This window comes from Cydia splendana, chromosome 2, assembly GCF_910591565.1.
Source record: "Cydia splendana chromosome 2, ilCydSple1.2, whole genome shotgun sequence".
Taxonomy (NCBI): Eukaryota; Metazoa; Arthropoda; class Insecta; order Lepidoptera; family Tortricidae; genus Cydia; species Cydia splendana.
In genome coordinates, this window is record NC_085961.1 from 22,306,626 (window position 1) to 22,324,831 (window position 18,206).

The following is an 18,206-nucleotide window of genomic DNA, read 5'->3' on the forward strand; positions in this document are numbered from 1 at the left end:
ATCTCAAATTCAGTTAGTCACTTTCAATAGTTATTGGATCGTAACAACCATTTAAGTAAATACATCGATTATAGGATAATTTGTGGAAGCATAACAGCTTGAAAGTAATCTTTATAACTTGCAATGTAGTCAATATAATGAGTTGCAGTTAGAAAGTTCAGTGCGAACATAAAGCCTGTTTTATGACTACGTGCAGTAATCAAGTTTATAATGGTACGTACTGTCATTACTTTTAATGACATTTCCGAACTTTGTGTTTCAATGTTGTTAAGGTAAATAATTAAAATATTGTTGCTTTTCTTTGCATTAGTGTATGCGTTGTTCTTGAGCCGGACTCGATATTTAAAAAAATATCGACTTTATTTGATATTCAATGACATCATCACGGTAGGCTTGTAAATACATTGATACGGACGCGCACAACGTAGGTACACACAAATTGAGATTTTAAAAAAATCGAATACAGCTCCTCGTGACACTAAAAAACTATGTATGTTTTTTTTGAAGTGAAAACTTCTTCAGCGGCGCTGTGCACTTTTTGTAATGGGGAAAAAATGTTAAACTCGCGAGAGACGTCACGTGTGACGGACACGTAACGAACGTTACGTGATTTAAATGCCATCTAGTGAGTTTCCCTCTAACTGGTATTAATATAACTTGAGTACTGACAGTGATGTGCTTAGGGGTTTCAAGTAATGCGACGAAATAACGATAGATGGCGTTAACCTCAATTATACATAGTGCTGCAGACATTTTGCACTAGATGGCGCTGTTATTAATATTTTGACGTAAGACGCAACTAACTGTACAATGTCGTTACAATGTCATTGAATTTTCACTTCTGCCGGCACTCCCGGAGTGCAACCCGTTGTTTTTTAATGCTACGTCGGTGGCAAACAAACGTACGGCCCGCCTGATGGTAAGCGGTTACCGTAGCCTATGGACGCCTGCAACTCTAGAGATGTTACACGCGCGTTGCCGACCCTAAAACCACGCACTCTCGTTGAGCTCTGGCAATCTTGACCTTAATGTTGCACATAACAATCAAGTTGAAAACATGACGTTTGCCAAATATGTAGTTATTATTTCTAGTACCTAGGTAACTAACTCATACCTAGTTTTCAATAAATAAAGCTTTCTACGGCTATTTACTACACTAGGCGGTCTTATTATTATCTTATTTCGGCGGCGGAAAACGTACAGTATCATCGGATAATAAAGTTGTTCGACATCTAAATTATATTTGATACAGACATGGCGAAACTATTTTAAGGGTTCCTAGTTGATTACGGAACCCTAAAAATATAGAACATTGTCGCAAAAATATTTTTCCGTCCGTATAGGGCTACCAGCTTTGGACCGTTTGAATAGTATAAAAACGGCCTATGACAGTCATAATTTTCGCCACGTCTTCGTGTTCAATACTATCGATTTCTTAAAAAAAAGTTGTCCGAATCCAATGTCTAAAAAGTAAAGCCGCGCAGTTGGTACCAATTATGTATTTTAAAACACCGGTGTTTACATGAGCCATACCAAGCACTTAATGTTTATTATCTTTGCGTACATACCTATAAAATATAAAAACAACAAGTCAATCACTAAGCGTGTTCAGTTTTTAATGGTGTACTATGTTGAAAAAGCGTTAATTGAGGCACACGTAATTGTTACTGTCATCCCCTGCTATTTTAGCTAGCTGAGATGGATTTCGTGGGGGAGGAGCGGAGGAGTATAGCGTAATATCGGTACATTACGGGTACCGCTGACAGGCTCACTCGGCGCCGGCGACAGGATTGTTCCATTATCGTCGAACGGATGAATAATTGACACTTGCAACTGTGCGTTCTGGAGAAGGTGATACCTACATGTTCCGAAATGGGATATCTTATATAATACTGATATTCTACTTAAAACATTTCATATAACTATTATATTTTTTTAACTAGGATTAAATTTAACTTGTAAAAATAGCGATTAAGTTAAATAAATTTTAGGAATAAATAAATTCATTTAAATATTATGTAACATTTCCACTACAAATTGTGATCGGCATATTACTAGGTACCTACATATTAGTCAAATGTACTTGTGAGATGAATGATCTAATAGGTGAAAAAATTGTACCAAGAACTTATTAATCGTGAGCTCACAGGAAATAGATTTACCTACACTTTTGCTTATTTTATTAGGAAAGCGCATTGAAACATTTTCCATCATAAAACTGCTTAGCACCATAAATATTAACGATTATGCTCCAAGTCAGTAACGAGTGAGAATTAATAACTCACCACAAATGATGGCGGAAAGTTAAATGAGGGGTCCGTTCCATTACATCAAGTTCGGGCGCAATTATTCGTGGTGCTCTATGGTCGGTAATTAATAGACCACAATTTGGCTTCAAGCAGTTAAATTTTATTGGTACACAATTAATGTATGAGTTTGGTTTATTATATTGCACTTCGGTTTATGGAGAGTAACAAACTCTACGCACCTTAATAACATTAGATGGACTATACGTTGCTCCCTTTCCAGTGTATAACAAATAATGCTTCCGCGGGCTCTCTACAGTGCAGCATTCTATGTAATTTTCTATGGATAATAAAATAGAATTAAATGTATTCTTACAACATTGTATCATCACATCATATACATCGTGTGTATAAGTCAGCACCTACTCGTATCGTACCAATAGTGTCATTACAGATGTATCTACATTTTTGGGTATCGGTGTAATTTGGAGTTTTAAAATTAAATGATCTTTAACACAAAAAAGATCGAATTCAAAAACAGTCTAATACGCCATTATTTTATAGTTTTTATTGTTAAGTATATAGTTAACTAGGCAGTAAATACTATACTAACATTAGCGTTTTATTCATGATCCTAAAAATACATATAGGTATGTATAACATGAACTTATTCACCAAATTGTATTACCCCTTCAAGATTCTGAGAATGGGCCACTTGCGTGAATCATTTCGGCAAGAAATACTTAACCATTAAATCTGAATTATTAATACAGATGAATAAGATTAACATTTGTATGTAATATGTATGAATGAATTAGTTTATAAATTACACACGGATTCATTGATGTAACTTATATTAGTTGTGATTTTTAGGGTTCCGTATCTCAAACGGAACCCTTACAGGATCACTCGTGTTTCTGTGTCTGTCTGTCCGTCTGTCACAGCCTATTTTCTCGGAAACTACTGGACCAATTAAGTTGAAATTTGGTACACATATGTAAATTAGTGACCCAAAGATGGACATGTAACGTCAACAAATGAATTTTAAACATGAGGACCACTTTTGGGGGGTAACTGCGAAAGTTAAAAAATAAAGTTTTTCAAACTATATCGTGTTGTATATCAAATGAATGAGCTCATATTGAGAATTTCAAATATATTTTTTTTATGATTTTAAAATATATAGGTTCGAAGTTATTTAAGAAAATAGCCAAAAAATGACCATTCCCCCCTTTATTTCCGAAACTCCTGGATCTATTTTTTTTTTAATATACAAAATAATTCTTTACCTATAGATGACAGGAAAACCTATTAGAAATATGCAGTCAAGCGTGAGTCGGACTAATTACTTGGTTTTTGATCCGACCCCTACGGGTTATTCAAAGGCAATTCACTCGCGTTTCACATAGAAATAATACATTGTTAAAAATTGGGTAATGTACGGAACCCTTGGAACGCGAGTCCGAGTCGCACTTGGACGGTTTTTTACGTTAGATTTAAGTTAGGTTAGGTAGGTAGTAGCTCTACAAACTACATAAGCAATCCGTCAACGACTTTGGTTATAATGTGAAGGGACATCGATAGCTGATTCAGGTGTTAATGGTTACAAAGATTTTTAGAAAAAATGCTTTAAAAAAGTGGCCGAAAAAAAATTCTGTTTTGTGACGCGTTTTTTCTCACATTTCGTATTGTGCATCACACGAATGACATGTAAAATTTGTATGAAAATCTGGGGACACGTTTTTATTTTTATTTAATAGTCCTTGTGATTTTGAGTCAAAATACCCTAAACGATGATAACCCAACTAGCAAATCTATGTGCTATAAAAGTTGAGAGCACGTTTTTATTTTCGCTTTTTGGTGCTATAAAAGGTGTAAAAACAGTCGAATAAAAGTCCTGTAAGCGTTTACTCAACGCGAAAAGGCGCACTTATACAGACTAAAAGTGTTATAAAAATCGAGTAAGCGCTGTATAAGAAGCAAATCGATGCTGCAAGAGTTGAGTAAAAGTGGATAAAAGCGCTTCTAGTGTTTTAATAGCAACGATAGTGCTTTTATTCGACTATTTGTTCTATAAACATTAGCAATTTACTATTACTCAGTGAAAGTGTTCTATAAAAGCAGCCGCACTGCTTTTTCTCAGCAAAAATGTTTCGTAAAAGTAGCCTAATTGCTTTTACTCGGCATTTTAAATGTGTAAGAGTGCAGTAAATGCTTTTATTCAACTAATATGTGCTAAAAACGATCTCAGGTAAGCGATTATATTACAATTATTTTATTAAGTTTGAGGCCTAATCGTCTTCACGTGTCTAATAAAACAAAAAGGTACTTAAGTATTTTTTTACTGCTGTCATCCATGACATTTATTTTTACCGTGATTGTGTACATAAGTTTTTACTGTCTGTAAGTACACGTAATACAGTAAAACCTAGCGCGAAAAATACTTTATTGATAAAACCAAAGGCACTGGTTCATATATATTCATGGGCCGTCTATTTTCTTAAATTTCAATAAAAAAATATTAATTAAAATAAGTAAAAATTTGCTTACACGATATAGTTTCTTTTATATCTCACTAATTCGACTATAAGTCGAGTAACTGCGTTTACTGCTACACTTATAGCACATGATGTCGCCATGTTTATGGATTTATAGTCCGGTGGCCGACTGCATGAAACCCTACCTGATAAAAAAATAGAAAAATCCTACTCTGTAGGGGTAGCTGACTTTTAGCAGCTTCAACTGCTCTTGGTCGGCCGTGGCCTAACTTGGCAAATTTTGCGCAAGTGGCAAAAAAGTGGTACAAATATTCATCAAAAAAACAAAAGTGGTCAGCTACATCCTGTGTTGGCTGGTTCCTGTGTCCGACCGAATTTGTGGTACCAAGTGAGCTACAATTTACCTCATCGAAAAATAGAATGTCACTTGTATGGTAGGATAGCTGCCATTGACATTTTTTTTTAATGCGGACGGACTGCAAAAGCTGTCAGGCTAAGGTGAGACCGACCAAGACATACGTCAACAAATTTAATGTAGGTATTACAATCAGTTTTTTTCATTCTATTTTTCGATGAGGTAAATGGTAGCTGTCACGTTGTACCACAAATTCGGTAGGACACAGGAACCTGCCAACACAGGATGTAGCTGACCACTTTTGTTTTGCTGTCCTCAATTCTATTATACGATGGGGTTTTTTTTGATGAATTTTTGTGCCACTATTTTGCCATTTGCGCAAAATTTGCCAAATTAAGCCGCGGCCGACCAAGAGCAGTTGATGCTACTAAAAGTCAGCTACCCCTACAGAGTAGGATTTTTCTATTTTTTTATCAGGTAGGGTTTCATGCAGTTGGCCACCGGACTATATTGAAACGACAACATGGCTGACTTGTGCTGTTAATGTAGTTCAAAACTCTTTAAAAGTACTCTAAGCTGAATACATTTTGAATAAAACCTGTAAATACACTTCAGCTCCTATAACAGCGGTTTGAACCCCATTACCCGAATTATGATATAAGCGCGCTGTTACAGCAGCATTGTTGCCAAATGGTTATTAGATTGCTTTTAATAAGCTTTTATAGCAGCAGAGAAGAGAATTGAGTAACAGTTGTATTAAAGCGCCTTATTCAGACAATTAGCTATTCTATAGCTGTTATATGATTTTAATAGAACAATTATGCTGAATAAAAGTGATTTGGTAGCGCTAACTCAGCATTTATTAAAAGGTGGAATAAAAGTGCTAAAAGATAGTGCTATAAACGTTTATACGACATGATTATAGCACTAATTAGCGAAAATTGCTAAATAGTCGAGTTAACCGCTATTATACGATATATTGGTGTTTCAACAACCGTAACTCGGCTGTTATACGATTACAGGCTGAGTAAATCAATTCTTATACGACTATTTTGCTAGTTGGGAAGTTTTCGAAAAAAATTAGTTGATACACTTTTTTCCGAAAACCCGTAGATAGCAGCACATTAATAAATGCTCTTAATATTGTTCGTATCAAAGAATACAAGTTTAATGCTATAAAATACTATAAATGTCCATACAGCGGCTTCTAAGTGTGACCCAGATAACGTAACCATGGTAACCAAGTGCACAAAATAGTTGTTTTACACAAATGCATTGCGTTCTCCTAATTTATTTATTATTTTGGGTGACTGTGTAGTATTCCTAATGTGATAAGGTCAAATTGATAGTTCTGCTCGAATTGCAGGTCGGCAATCGAAGGGCAGCCCTCCGGCCCGACCGGGTCACCGAGAGGGTAAACAAGCGCTTTCACTTCAATTTCCAACTTACCCATAAGTATATTATGTTCGTCGAGCTTCCATAATCACAAGTGGATAGTTTACTTATGTACTCGAATATTACCTATTTTTTTAAGCATTTGATTGCTTTTTGCAATATATAGAGTCAGGCCATGAAAAGTCTGCAGCGGATTTGATAGCCCACGCAGTGCACGTGTTATTTTAAACGTACGCAACTTCTATGAAATTATGACGTATAAATGACACTTGCACTGCGTGGGCTATCAAATCCGCCGCAGACTTTTCTTGGTCCGACTCTACTTAAATTGTAAATACATCTGCTTATTAAGAAATATATTTTTTATCAGTGGACCAGCAACAATTACGAATTTATGTCGCAAACCTTAGTTGCAAGGTTTTAGTGTAGTAAATGAAGCAAGTTGTTGAATGGAGACCCATGCATTAATTTCTCAGTCGATGAAATTTAGCTTGGTTATTGTATAGTATGAGCCGAGCCTAACATTATAAATATCCAAAAAAAAAACTCCTAAGTTAGGTAAACACAAATCTGATTATATATTGAACCGAGTAATTCCTCAGTCCAAAATTATTTTACAAAATAAGCTATTTGTATGAGTATGTGATACTAGAAAAAAATCTAAAAGTTTTGTCAAACATGAGAATATTTTTTTATGATACTTCCTTTTTTTGACGCTCATTTTCATCGGAAAATTGCTCTGTCATTTTTTTCTTCTTATGTGATCTTAGAATATAATTTGGCGTAGTGGGTAAAAAAATCCAAAAAAATGCGTATGGAAATGTATGTATTATAGAACTATTAAAAAATGAGAGTGGAATATTTTTAGATTTTCATTTTGTAGGTATAAAACGGCAATAAAATGGCATTCCAGTGAAAAAAATAGACTGAGCAATTTTCCGGTCCAAGACACGCCAAAAAATTTTATTTTATTAATACTGGTATTTCTGCTGGGATATTTTTTTGATATTTCATATATTGTTGCAATAAGTTACATGAATATGTCTGGTGAAGAAAGTTTGAACGGAGCATTTTTCCGTAAAAAGATATTAACGATTTAAGACTTTAGGTATTTACTTTAATTCTATTATTATTATTCTTTGGAAATTTATACAATACTTTTTATTTATTGATACTTTATCATACTGTAAAGTTTTTTCTGGCTGAGGAATTACTGCGGGGTCCACTACCTTTATTTACTACACTATTTATAAAATATAATATAGTTTAGGGAATTTAAGCTCCCAAACTATGGGTCCGTTTTCTATGTCCGTATCATAATAAATGTTAGTATGTTAATTCGTTTTTAAATTTATACAAGCATTTTTACGTGTTCATTAGCCTACACGCCAAAAAGAGAAATATGAATTGGTACGTAATATTAATGTAGTAGCATGTGGTTGAACGGGCTGTGGTGACAATGACTTTGCACTTTTATCTTAGGAAATGTCGCCTGGCACGGTTTGCCACTTCGCTTGGGGTATTTCTTGCGTCAAAACTGAGTTGATCTAGCGCCCCACCTACAAACCCGTGCTTGCTTGCAAAATTTTAACAATCGTATATAGTTACCTAGTATATTTTGAACTATGATTTTCTAACATTTGTTTCTGTGGTACTAGTTAGTTATTTAAGTACTTATAATAGGTTAATAGTTACTTAAAATCAACATTATAAAAATGTTGAAATGACCACATGTTTATTCAGAATCGTAATAACTATAGGTAACGGGTGAACGGGTTCCAGCAGGCGTTCTACATGACATTAAAGTCCTCCAAGGGGCCTCTACGTGTTGGATTTATATCACCATGCAAGCCTATCAAAAGACCGGGATTTAACTATATGCCAGTGAAATCCAAAATAGGTAATATAGGTTGTCTATTTTTTATTATTATTTTCATTTGATACAAATGATAAATATGCAGTTATTCCAAAATAATTTAATATAATGAATACTGGTTTTCACTTATGGAAAAATATAGACTTTTAAGTTAGGAAATAAAAGATTTATTTAAATAATTTAAAGACCGCTGCTATTACAGCGAACTGATTTATGAAAAAAGTTTTACAATCTTCAAACCAATTTATGAAAAGTTTCTTTTTTGTTTTACGTGCCGAGAAAGAAAGCCGGACAAACTGACTTCATTAGGACGGACGATACACTCTTTGGAGTAATTAAGGAGTCATTGATTAAGTTCCAACAACAATGTAGCAGATTAAGAATAACATGCCGCATTTCTTAATTTATTTAAGTACCACTTTTACTGACGGGTTATACAACAAGGTCACAAGAAACCCGAAAGATTTTAACAGTGTATTCTAATCATATTAAAAAACAATGTCCTTACTTTTCTGAAATTCACCTTGTTTCAGGGTTAAAACTAATTAAACAAAAATATATTTTTATTGTTACTTTGTGCAAACGCCTTTTTGATGGCGATGTTGCCATTATGAAGCCTAGTCTAAATATCCTTATTGACAGATATCAAAAAGTGACAGATAACACTTTGCAAAAACTAGGTTTTACGAAAAAAATAATACCAATTAATTTTAAGTGACAATTTTACCAATAAGTTTTACAAATTTAGGTATATTTTTAAAATGTTCCGTGTTTAAAAATTAAGTGATGATATTTTATTTTGTTTTCTATACGTAAACCAACTCTAATACTATACAGTCTACTTGTATGGAATGTGTGTGTTGCATTACGAGTTTAGAGTACTTTAGAGAATGGGACTGGAATCGCGCGCTGCTCTGCTCAAACTTCCGGCTCCTAAACACTGTTGCTTAGAGTTTGTCACGGTTTTTTATTTGAACTCGCTAAGTCTATTTAAGTACAAGCAGTTAGTTCAAACTCGCCTATTAGTCATCCAGAGCAAAGTTTATACACCTTAAATAACATTGATGATAAAAATCCACGCACAGCACATCAGATCCCGTATCTTTCATACCGGTATTGATGACATTTAATTGGTAATGATGATGAGTGATTGAAACTACCTACCCTTTGTCCTTCCCCGGGACTCAAAATATCTCCATACAATATTCAGTTCAGCGGTTTAATCATGAAGAGTAACAGACAGCCGGACAGACATACATAGTTTATAGTTTCGCATTTATAAAATTAGTAGGGATAGGCATAATTGTATATACGTATATGTATGTGTCAGCGCGCTGCTAAATATTATGCCCGTATCGATTTGTTTCTAAAGAGTATTCAATAATTGCAGTTTAGGTGTTTGTTTTAATTACTTATAACGTCAAATCGTGATAAAAAATGTACAGTAATTACAGTTATTAAAACAGTTACGGTAACTGATAATTGATCGATCACCGTCGTATTTAGGAGAAACAACAATACTTTTTCCTATTTTTAACCTTTTGGTGAGGGCAAATTTAATTCTCAACAATCATGGTCACCCTACAGGACCTAATTAATAAACATAAAACCTCTTTAACCGTAATGGCATTTTGATTACGAAGAAAATAAATTGTCAAACTTGAGTGAGATACGAGTTTTCAAAAGTAACCAGACCGTGATGACAGTAATGACATTAAATTTGACACAGAATATCGGCAGAATGTCGTAAAAAAATTAATAACTATTTTTTTCAACACGACAAAAAATTAACGTTAACCTCACTAATACTGATACGAAACAGTTGCTTATAATTAACGACATGCGCAGTTTTAGTCCTGCTCACGTCTCCTGAATCACCCTGTATAGAGGATATTTTATAGTTTATTACTATTAAAACTAAATAATTTAATTTATTCGGGGAGTGAACCTGCTCTTATTGTAATGCTACCTACAATCCCTTTACAATCCGTTTACTCCCCGAATAGGGTAGAAGGTAAGCGCCGATATCGGTCGGCAGCTATCATTCTGTTGGCAATTGCGCGAGGTGGTGCTCGTGTTCTATCTAACCTGTTGGCTCTTAATCCCATTTTAGTTATTTGGTCAATTCTAAGTTATTTTAATTTCAAGTCTATTTATGTAAAGAAAATCAGTGATTGCTATAAATGTCAAACGTGCTTTTATTTCCGTGCTTCGATAACCAGGCTTCGGATTATCTAAAGTATTGAACTTCGAAGCTCAAAGCTTCGACGGATAATGATGGACACGATGCTGCCAAACCTTCTTGTGCTTCCTCATATATACAGGCTGAAACTGAAACTGCTGATAAATAAGTACCAGGACGACTTTTTGTTTGGAAATTCGTAAAAAAATTTAAACAAAGCCTAACTGATTATACGACTGCGCAAGTTTTTTTTTTAGTTATGTTGCCAGGAAATAAGAAAAAAAAAAACAAAAGATATCGCGCCACGCCAAACTTGCGACGGAAGGTATGACCGTCGCGCGGGTTTTTAACTTCTGTTTAAATTACTCTGAAAATGTACTTGTGTTTAAAATTTTGCTGATCAGATCCCTTGGATATAGGTACCAAAAGCTATGTTAAACTAAAATTATCCTACAGTGGTGTGCAGAGTAACGATATACTTATACACCGTAGGCAAGAGTAACTCGACAGATTTAAAGGTGTATTCTTGGACCTCCCCTAGGCATTGAAATAAAATAAAATAGTTTTGCAACAATGCCCGATGTGAAAGAGAAGAGAAGAGAAGCGCTGGTGGCCTAGCGGTAAGAGCGTGCGTCTTGCAATCCGGAGGTCGCGGGTTCAAACCCCGGCTCGTACCAATGAGTTTTTCGGAACTTATGTACGAAATATCATTTGATATTTACCAGTCGCTTTTCGGTGAAGGAAAACATCGTAAGGAAACCGGACTAATCCCAATAAGGCCTAGTTTCCCCTCTGGGTTGGAAGGTCAGATGGCAGTCGCTTTCGTAAAAACTAGCGCCTACGTCAATTCTTGGGATTAGTTGTCAAGCGGACCCCAGGCTCCCAAGAGCCGTGGCAAAATGCCGGGATAACGCGAGGAAGAAGAAGAAGCCCGATGTGAAAGACTATGGGTAGGTACTTGAAGAAACGCCACTTAAACACATTGTCATTTTTAAGGCGCCATTTTGTTACTTAGTTACCTATATTACTTAAATAGTGACTTTTTTAGCTGGCCCGTGAGTATCTTCTTTGAAACATAGGAATCCGTAAGTTTGTCTTTATTTATCAAGTTCAATCACATCAGTTACCTTTTGCAGAAGAAGATTAGTGTTATTGTAGTAAATACGAAGAAACCGTGGAAGCTTAATGAATAATTTATCTAAGTTGTCCGAAATAGTAAGCATTACCATTTGATATATTATGAAGAATCAGGCAGTGAATAAACTTATTTAATATTGGCCTGATTACATAAAAAAAGTATGTGTCTGATAAAAAAGGTCGTACTATCAGTAGGAATAGTAGCTACTTAGCTACTATTGCTACTGACAGTACGACCTTTTTTTTATCACAACTTTTATTTATCCACATGGATATGCTGCTGAATTTTACTAAAACAAGCTCTTATTCTCTTAATGATGAATTTATGTTTAATTCTATTTGGAACAGATCGCCGGCCGCTATGAGTAAGAAAATTATTGTGCAAAGCATAACGTATTTTCCTGAAAATACGATATGCGCAACTTCATGCCTGAAGATCCATATATTTAATTTTAAAATGGTGATTATCTATGACCAACTAGGCTATATCAAAAATCCCCTTGGCGAAAACCCCTAAGGTTTTGTCAGACTTGATGCGTCAAACGAAATCAATCCCCAAGCATATCTGAGAAGCGGAATTTTACCCATCGCTAATGTTTATTGCAAAGATAAAATACATCCATAACTGTCATGGCCGCTGGGGATGACTCCGGATATCCGTCGATGCGTCACTGCTAAGCCGGCCCCTGTACATTCTGTTTGTGATTCTGCCCCTTGTTAACTGAGTTATGTTATATAACACAAGTGCTTCTTGTCTGCGACCCTCTGAATAAATCTTATACTTGAAGGAGCGCGGAATTTATTTCCTTGATTATTTTTGTTGAACCAAGAGCAATTCTTCTTGATTGCTTAATATACAGTGCAGACCAGATATTATCTATAATTAAGAATAATAATATTTTTAAAATATGACATTATTAGTTAATTGGATTGAAATGAAAATGGAACGAAGGAATGACAATATTACTGTGTAATATTGTTCTTACCATGTGTCTGGTTGTCAATAAATTTACACCGAATTGTATGCTCTAAAACTTATTAATTTATATAAAATAATAAGTTTTGATGATGTTTCTACTTATGTACAATAGATATAACAACATACAAATAGGAAACAAAGAAAAGAAATAGTAGGGGTATCAGTGCTAGTTGGAAGATTGCCCATACAACTAATAGCGTAATAGCACAACGATGCGGCGCCAGAGAGGCTATAGATTTTTGTAAACATTTTTTGTCTCTGTTATCTTTTGAACAAACATAACGAACATTACAACCGATTGATTTTATCGTTCATTATTTACTCTAATCAACTAATAAAACGTCTCCTTATATACGTATATATGTTTGTATATATATGTATATACATATATACATATTAAGTGTAGGTAGTGTGGCTACTATGTTTAATTTTCGATGAATTTATTATAAATTGCCTATAGATCATACATATATTTGGGCATTCTTTAATGTAACTTTTGGTTTTTGTTTACAATAATTTAACTAGTAACTAACAATTGTTGTTTCGTTATTCGTTTAGCATTTTTGCCGTACTAATAACTAATCTGATACCTACCTTTTATTACCTTTTAAAACAGTTCCATTTAAACTTTTCACAAGTTGTTGGAAAACTCAATAAAAATGCTAATTGCAACTCACCTGTCGTGCTGCTGCATGAAGTCAATAGCGCTATCCATATTACACAATATAAACGTATAAAAAAAGTCATTTTTGCATTCAAGTGAGTGGAAGTTCTCATCGAATTCATCTATGTGTTTGGGTGCAAGCGCGTGTCGTGGTCGTGGTAGACGCTAGGGCGGCGAGCGGGCGTCCCATCTCTGGGAGGGTTCCGGAGGCACTGCCGCGGGGTGCCGTGCCGTGCCGTCGCTTCCGCTACCACCCGGCGCCCGGCGCCCAGCACCCGGCACCCCCAGATAAACAAGGGCGCGAGAACCGGGAACAAGCAGACAAGCCGTCTCGCTAGCCATCCGACGGAGATTTGCTGTGGACCGAATATTATTATAAGACATTGCGATTAATGTGATTTCAAACATTGAATTCTTTTAAATCCTCTGACGTTACTTCGTGATATTTTGTTCATAAAAGGGTTAAGATAAACAAACATCATGCGTATTAAATAAATAACCTTTACTTTCACTCAATGTGAATTCGTACGTCAATGAAATTTTGAATGAAAAATGAGTGGACTGCAAAAAAATTTAAATATGTAGATTGTTATTGTAGGAAAAATCGGAAACATATCTAAAATCAACGGGTAATTAGTTATCACTTCCTTAATTTCCTCAAGGCATTTGACAGTATTTTTATTGTATACGTATCTATTGGAGTAGTATAGGTACTTACGTAGTAATCATTATGTAGTTGACGTGGGAATAAGGAAAAGTCCCTTGGAAGAACATATCGCCCCTGGCAGTGGACCTTCAGAAACTATTTTCCTGTAACCCAGTGCTTCATGTGTATAAAGCTCAATTCCTACAATTCCTAGGTACTTTTTATGAATGTTATGTGGATTACGAAAATTATCAATTGCCATTTTAGACAAGGCAGACATGTACTTTTTAGTAAAAGTCGTCATAGGTACTTAGATATCGTTTTCTAGGTTGTAGGTGATGCGGATTTCAAAAATGATGTCCATTTTTGAATCCGAAATGGCTGATACCTATGTACCTTTTGGTAAAATCGTCATGGTTATCGTTTTCTAGGTTCGGGATGCGGATTTCGAAAACTGTGACATTCATTGACTGGGGCGGTACGAAGGTCACCGGAACCGCTAGTAAATATATTAAAGTAGGAGTTAATATTGACAAACGACTGAATAAATAAGAGTGAAGGTGATATGATGACGACTGCAGCAGCATTTTACTATTGCAACGTGAATACTATAGCGTTGACGACGGCAGTGTCACTGTCAATCTCCTTGACAAAGTACCTAAGTGGCGGATTGAACGTTGTAATCGCGACAGTAATGCGGTAACGACAGGAATTTTATTCATCAAGGAAATCACCAGAGCCAACAACGACACGGTACAACAGTAACGGTGCAGTAGAAACGACCCTGCGGTCGCAATCCGAATGTCACCTTGACCAATACCGGAAACTACAATTGTCACAACTGTCATAATGACAGAGTCCAAATATAAAGCGACGAAGAACAAAACGAGTTCTCTTAAGACGAAAGTGCAGGACCCGCGCGCCAACTAATATGAAACATTATTGAAATACGAGCAATAGAAATTGGGAATCTAGTGGTATTTACCACTCGTTTTCAATTCTATCAGTAGAATTTAAATGCCTAGTAGTGGAGATATATTGAAGGGAGCCACACGAAATCGAGCGCTCAAAATTAAAAAAAAATCGGCCGCCTGCAGCTGAGTGCAATGAAAATCCTCAACGTCACCAATTTTGCAGGTTTCATAATCACAGATTTTCCTTCTGGAAAACCGATTGGTAAATATGATATTTCGTACATAAGTTCTGAGAAACTCATTGGTATGAGCCGGGATTCGAACCCGCAATCTCCAGATTTAAAGGGGCCCACTGATTAACAGTCCGCCGGACGGTATCGGCCTGTCAGTTGTTCGGAACTGTCAAAATTTTGTTCTAACTGACAGGCCGATACCGTCCGGCGGACTGTTAATCAGTGGGCCCCTCACGTCTTACCGCTATGCCACCGATGCTTACTGTCAAATATAGGCATGAATTTAAATACCTACTTGTTATAGAATAGTAAATGCAATGCTACCAAACATATTGATGTATTTCACAAAGGCTTGCGGAGTAAACTGTAAGAGCATTATTCAAACAAAATATTTGTGTACTTACCTACAAATTATCTGTAAGTTTTCAGTGACTTCAGAAATAAACTTAGCCGATAAGATGGTTGAGTAAATCCGCAAATCAAGAGAAAAGGCATAGTAAATACCTAGGCGCCTTGACCCAGTTGCTTGAGTGGAAACTACAGTCGAGAAACGGCACTTTATTCCCTGATAGGTAACCGACAGAGAAAACAATGTTTTCCTTCTACGTTTCCTAGAACATCTTTACCAGTTTAGATAATTAAGGAAATGATTGATTTTCTTGGTAAACTCTTTAGTATAAAAAAATACAATAAATTTGTTGCCCGTAAACAAGAGAAATGATTACGTTTAGAATGGAATGATTAATATACCTAGAAAAGCCAAGAATAAAACATTCCAAGTACTTAAATACTACTACTACTACTACTTTGCTTAGTTTGGGGCTAGGTTGATCTGTGTAGGATGTCCCCTAATATTTATTTATTTAAACCCCGAGAGCTTTTTACCTAGGTACAAGGAAGGTAAAGTTTATTCAGGTTTTAACCAGCCCACAATAACAATGCAAGAAAACGATATATAAACACTACGGATTGTTTCTGGCAATAAAACCAGTCGTTTTACATTACATAAGCGACATTACGTTGCATTGCATTGCACTGCATAACGAGTGTCTGTGGAGTGGATGTTGAGTGTTATTGCGATATCATACAACGGTCGCGACACCGCTCTCGGACGCTAGACACTACTGTTGTGAGACCACTGCATCGCAATAATGCTCTTCTTAAGTACAGTTCCCTTACTAGATGGCTTTTGTGTCAGTATCTTGTTGCTGAGTTACCCATATTTCGTAGGTCTATTTTAATTAGTGTAATTAATATTAAATTAAGGGTAAAAATTCATAAAATTATAATGAAAGATAGCAGCCATACCTATTCGAATTTTTGGTTGTGTTTTACTACTTTATTCATTATAAAATTAATATTTTTAATCAAATTCTTGAGTAGGTTTGAATGGTTTGATTGCTTTCATTCGTCAGAAGAAAGTAATAAAACATTTGAAAGTGAGAGTGAAAGAAATATCATAAAAGTACCTATACTTATATAATCATGCTCGTTTCAAACGAATGTAGCTGGACTACTTTCAATTAATCTCAATTATGATAAAAATAAAAAAACAACGTAGGTAGTCGCTGTTCGCGAACCTTCAATAGGCTCATCGGCCTAGGATATGTGGCCTAGGATGTATACCTAGGACCAGGATGAGTGGATTAACCGAAGCATATTTCATCTACACGATAGTAGGGCACGCGACTAAAAATCTTGGCAATCTTTATGAATACGCTTTATTCTCTGATCAAATAGCGGTTGGGGGGTCATCCGGCTGCCAAGCAGCCACTGAGTCGCCGCCGTCGCCGCGAAGTCGCGTCGCGGAGCGGTTTGTTCACCCCGAAATGTAGGATAACGACGTTTGTTACGAGTGTTACTACCACTCTGCGTCAGCCTTTTAACGTTGTATTGCAGCAGATAATGTGTTTAAAGGAATTGCACGTTTGTGACTACTTACGTTTATGTACAATGAAAAACGAGCTTTAGGTAAAATGCGGTGCGTACTTCTCGGCGGTTACAAATACAGTTTTATTAATCAAAAATAAAAAAAATGTATTAAGTTTAGCTAAGTTAGTAAGTTTAGTTTGGCATTAATAATTAGATATTTTATTATAGAAAATCTTCTATAGTAAAATATCTATAAAATATTTCAATGTTGGTGATAGAATTAATTTTTATCTTGAAGAAAAATAATTGGGGCCCTACAGTTGCTAGTGATTCGGTTAAATTGTGTTCTAATGTATGGGGAAGACAAACTAATTATAGCCAGCCTTTTATGAATGTAGTATGATACCTTAGGGTATGGTGCTTTACGCACACTAGCGTCCCTTCCCCTCCCCCTGACGCAACCCCCCCTTTTTGCATGAAATATGTCCCGGTTCACAGTTTTTTACATTTTTTTAGGAAAGTATACATTTTAGTAAAAAAGTGTCAATAAAAGAAATAATCCTTAATAAATTCTTAATAAAAAAGGTATTATTCATTTTTTTATATGATGCACCATATTCATGTATTAGCTTGTTAAAATTCGAAATAACATAGTTTTTACTTAGGATTCGAAACTCATTTATTATACACAATGTAACACGAGGAATCCGAATAATTTTAACAGATAATATATTTTTTTTGTTTGTTTTTTTTTTCAATTTTTTGAATGTATTTGTACATAAAAAGTAAATGCTATTGGTAAACTTGTCACCCAAAATGGATTTTTACTTTTTTTTCGTAAAACTTAGGTTTTGCAAAGTGTTACTTGTCACTTTTTGACATCTATCAATAAGGATATTTAGACTAAATCCCATAGTAGCAACATCGCCATCAAAAAGGCGTTTTGCACTATGTAACAATAAAAACTTGTTTTTTTTTTAATTGGTATTAACTCTGAAATTAGGCGAATTTCAAAATAGTTTATAGGACATTTTTGTCCCCAAATATGATCAGGGATACGCTGTTAAAATTATTCAGTTTCCTCATGTTACACCGTATATAATAAATGATTTTAGAACCCTAAGTAAAAACTATGTTATTTCGCATTTTGACAAGCTAATTCATGAATGCATCATATAAAAAAAATGAATATAACCTTTTTTATTAAGA

General features: G+C 35.2%; 1 protein-coding gene across 3 annotated transcripts in view; it reads right to left on the minus strand.

The window, feature by feature from the left end:
• The window catches only part of LOC134806005 (lachesin-like), a 35,497-nt gene extending 21,825 nt beyond the window's left edge, over positions 1–13,672 (minus strand). Inside the window, exon 1 of one of the 3 annotated variants that reach the window (XM_063779199.1) lies at positions 13,346–13,672. In XM_063779199.1, the coding sequence (XP_063635269.1) occupies positions 13,346–13,454 (109 nt within the window). In that variant the 5' untranslated portion in view covers positions 13,455–13,672. The remainder of the gene's footprint in view (positions 1–13,345) is intronic. The other 2 variants (XM_063779197.1, XM_063779198.1) reach the window with 2 other exon arrangements.
• Positions 13,673–18,206: the final 4,534 nt, after the last annotated feature.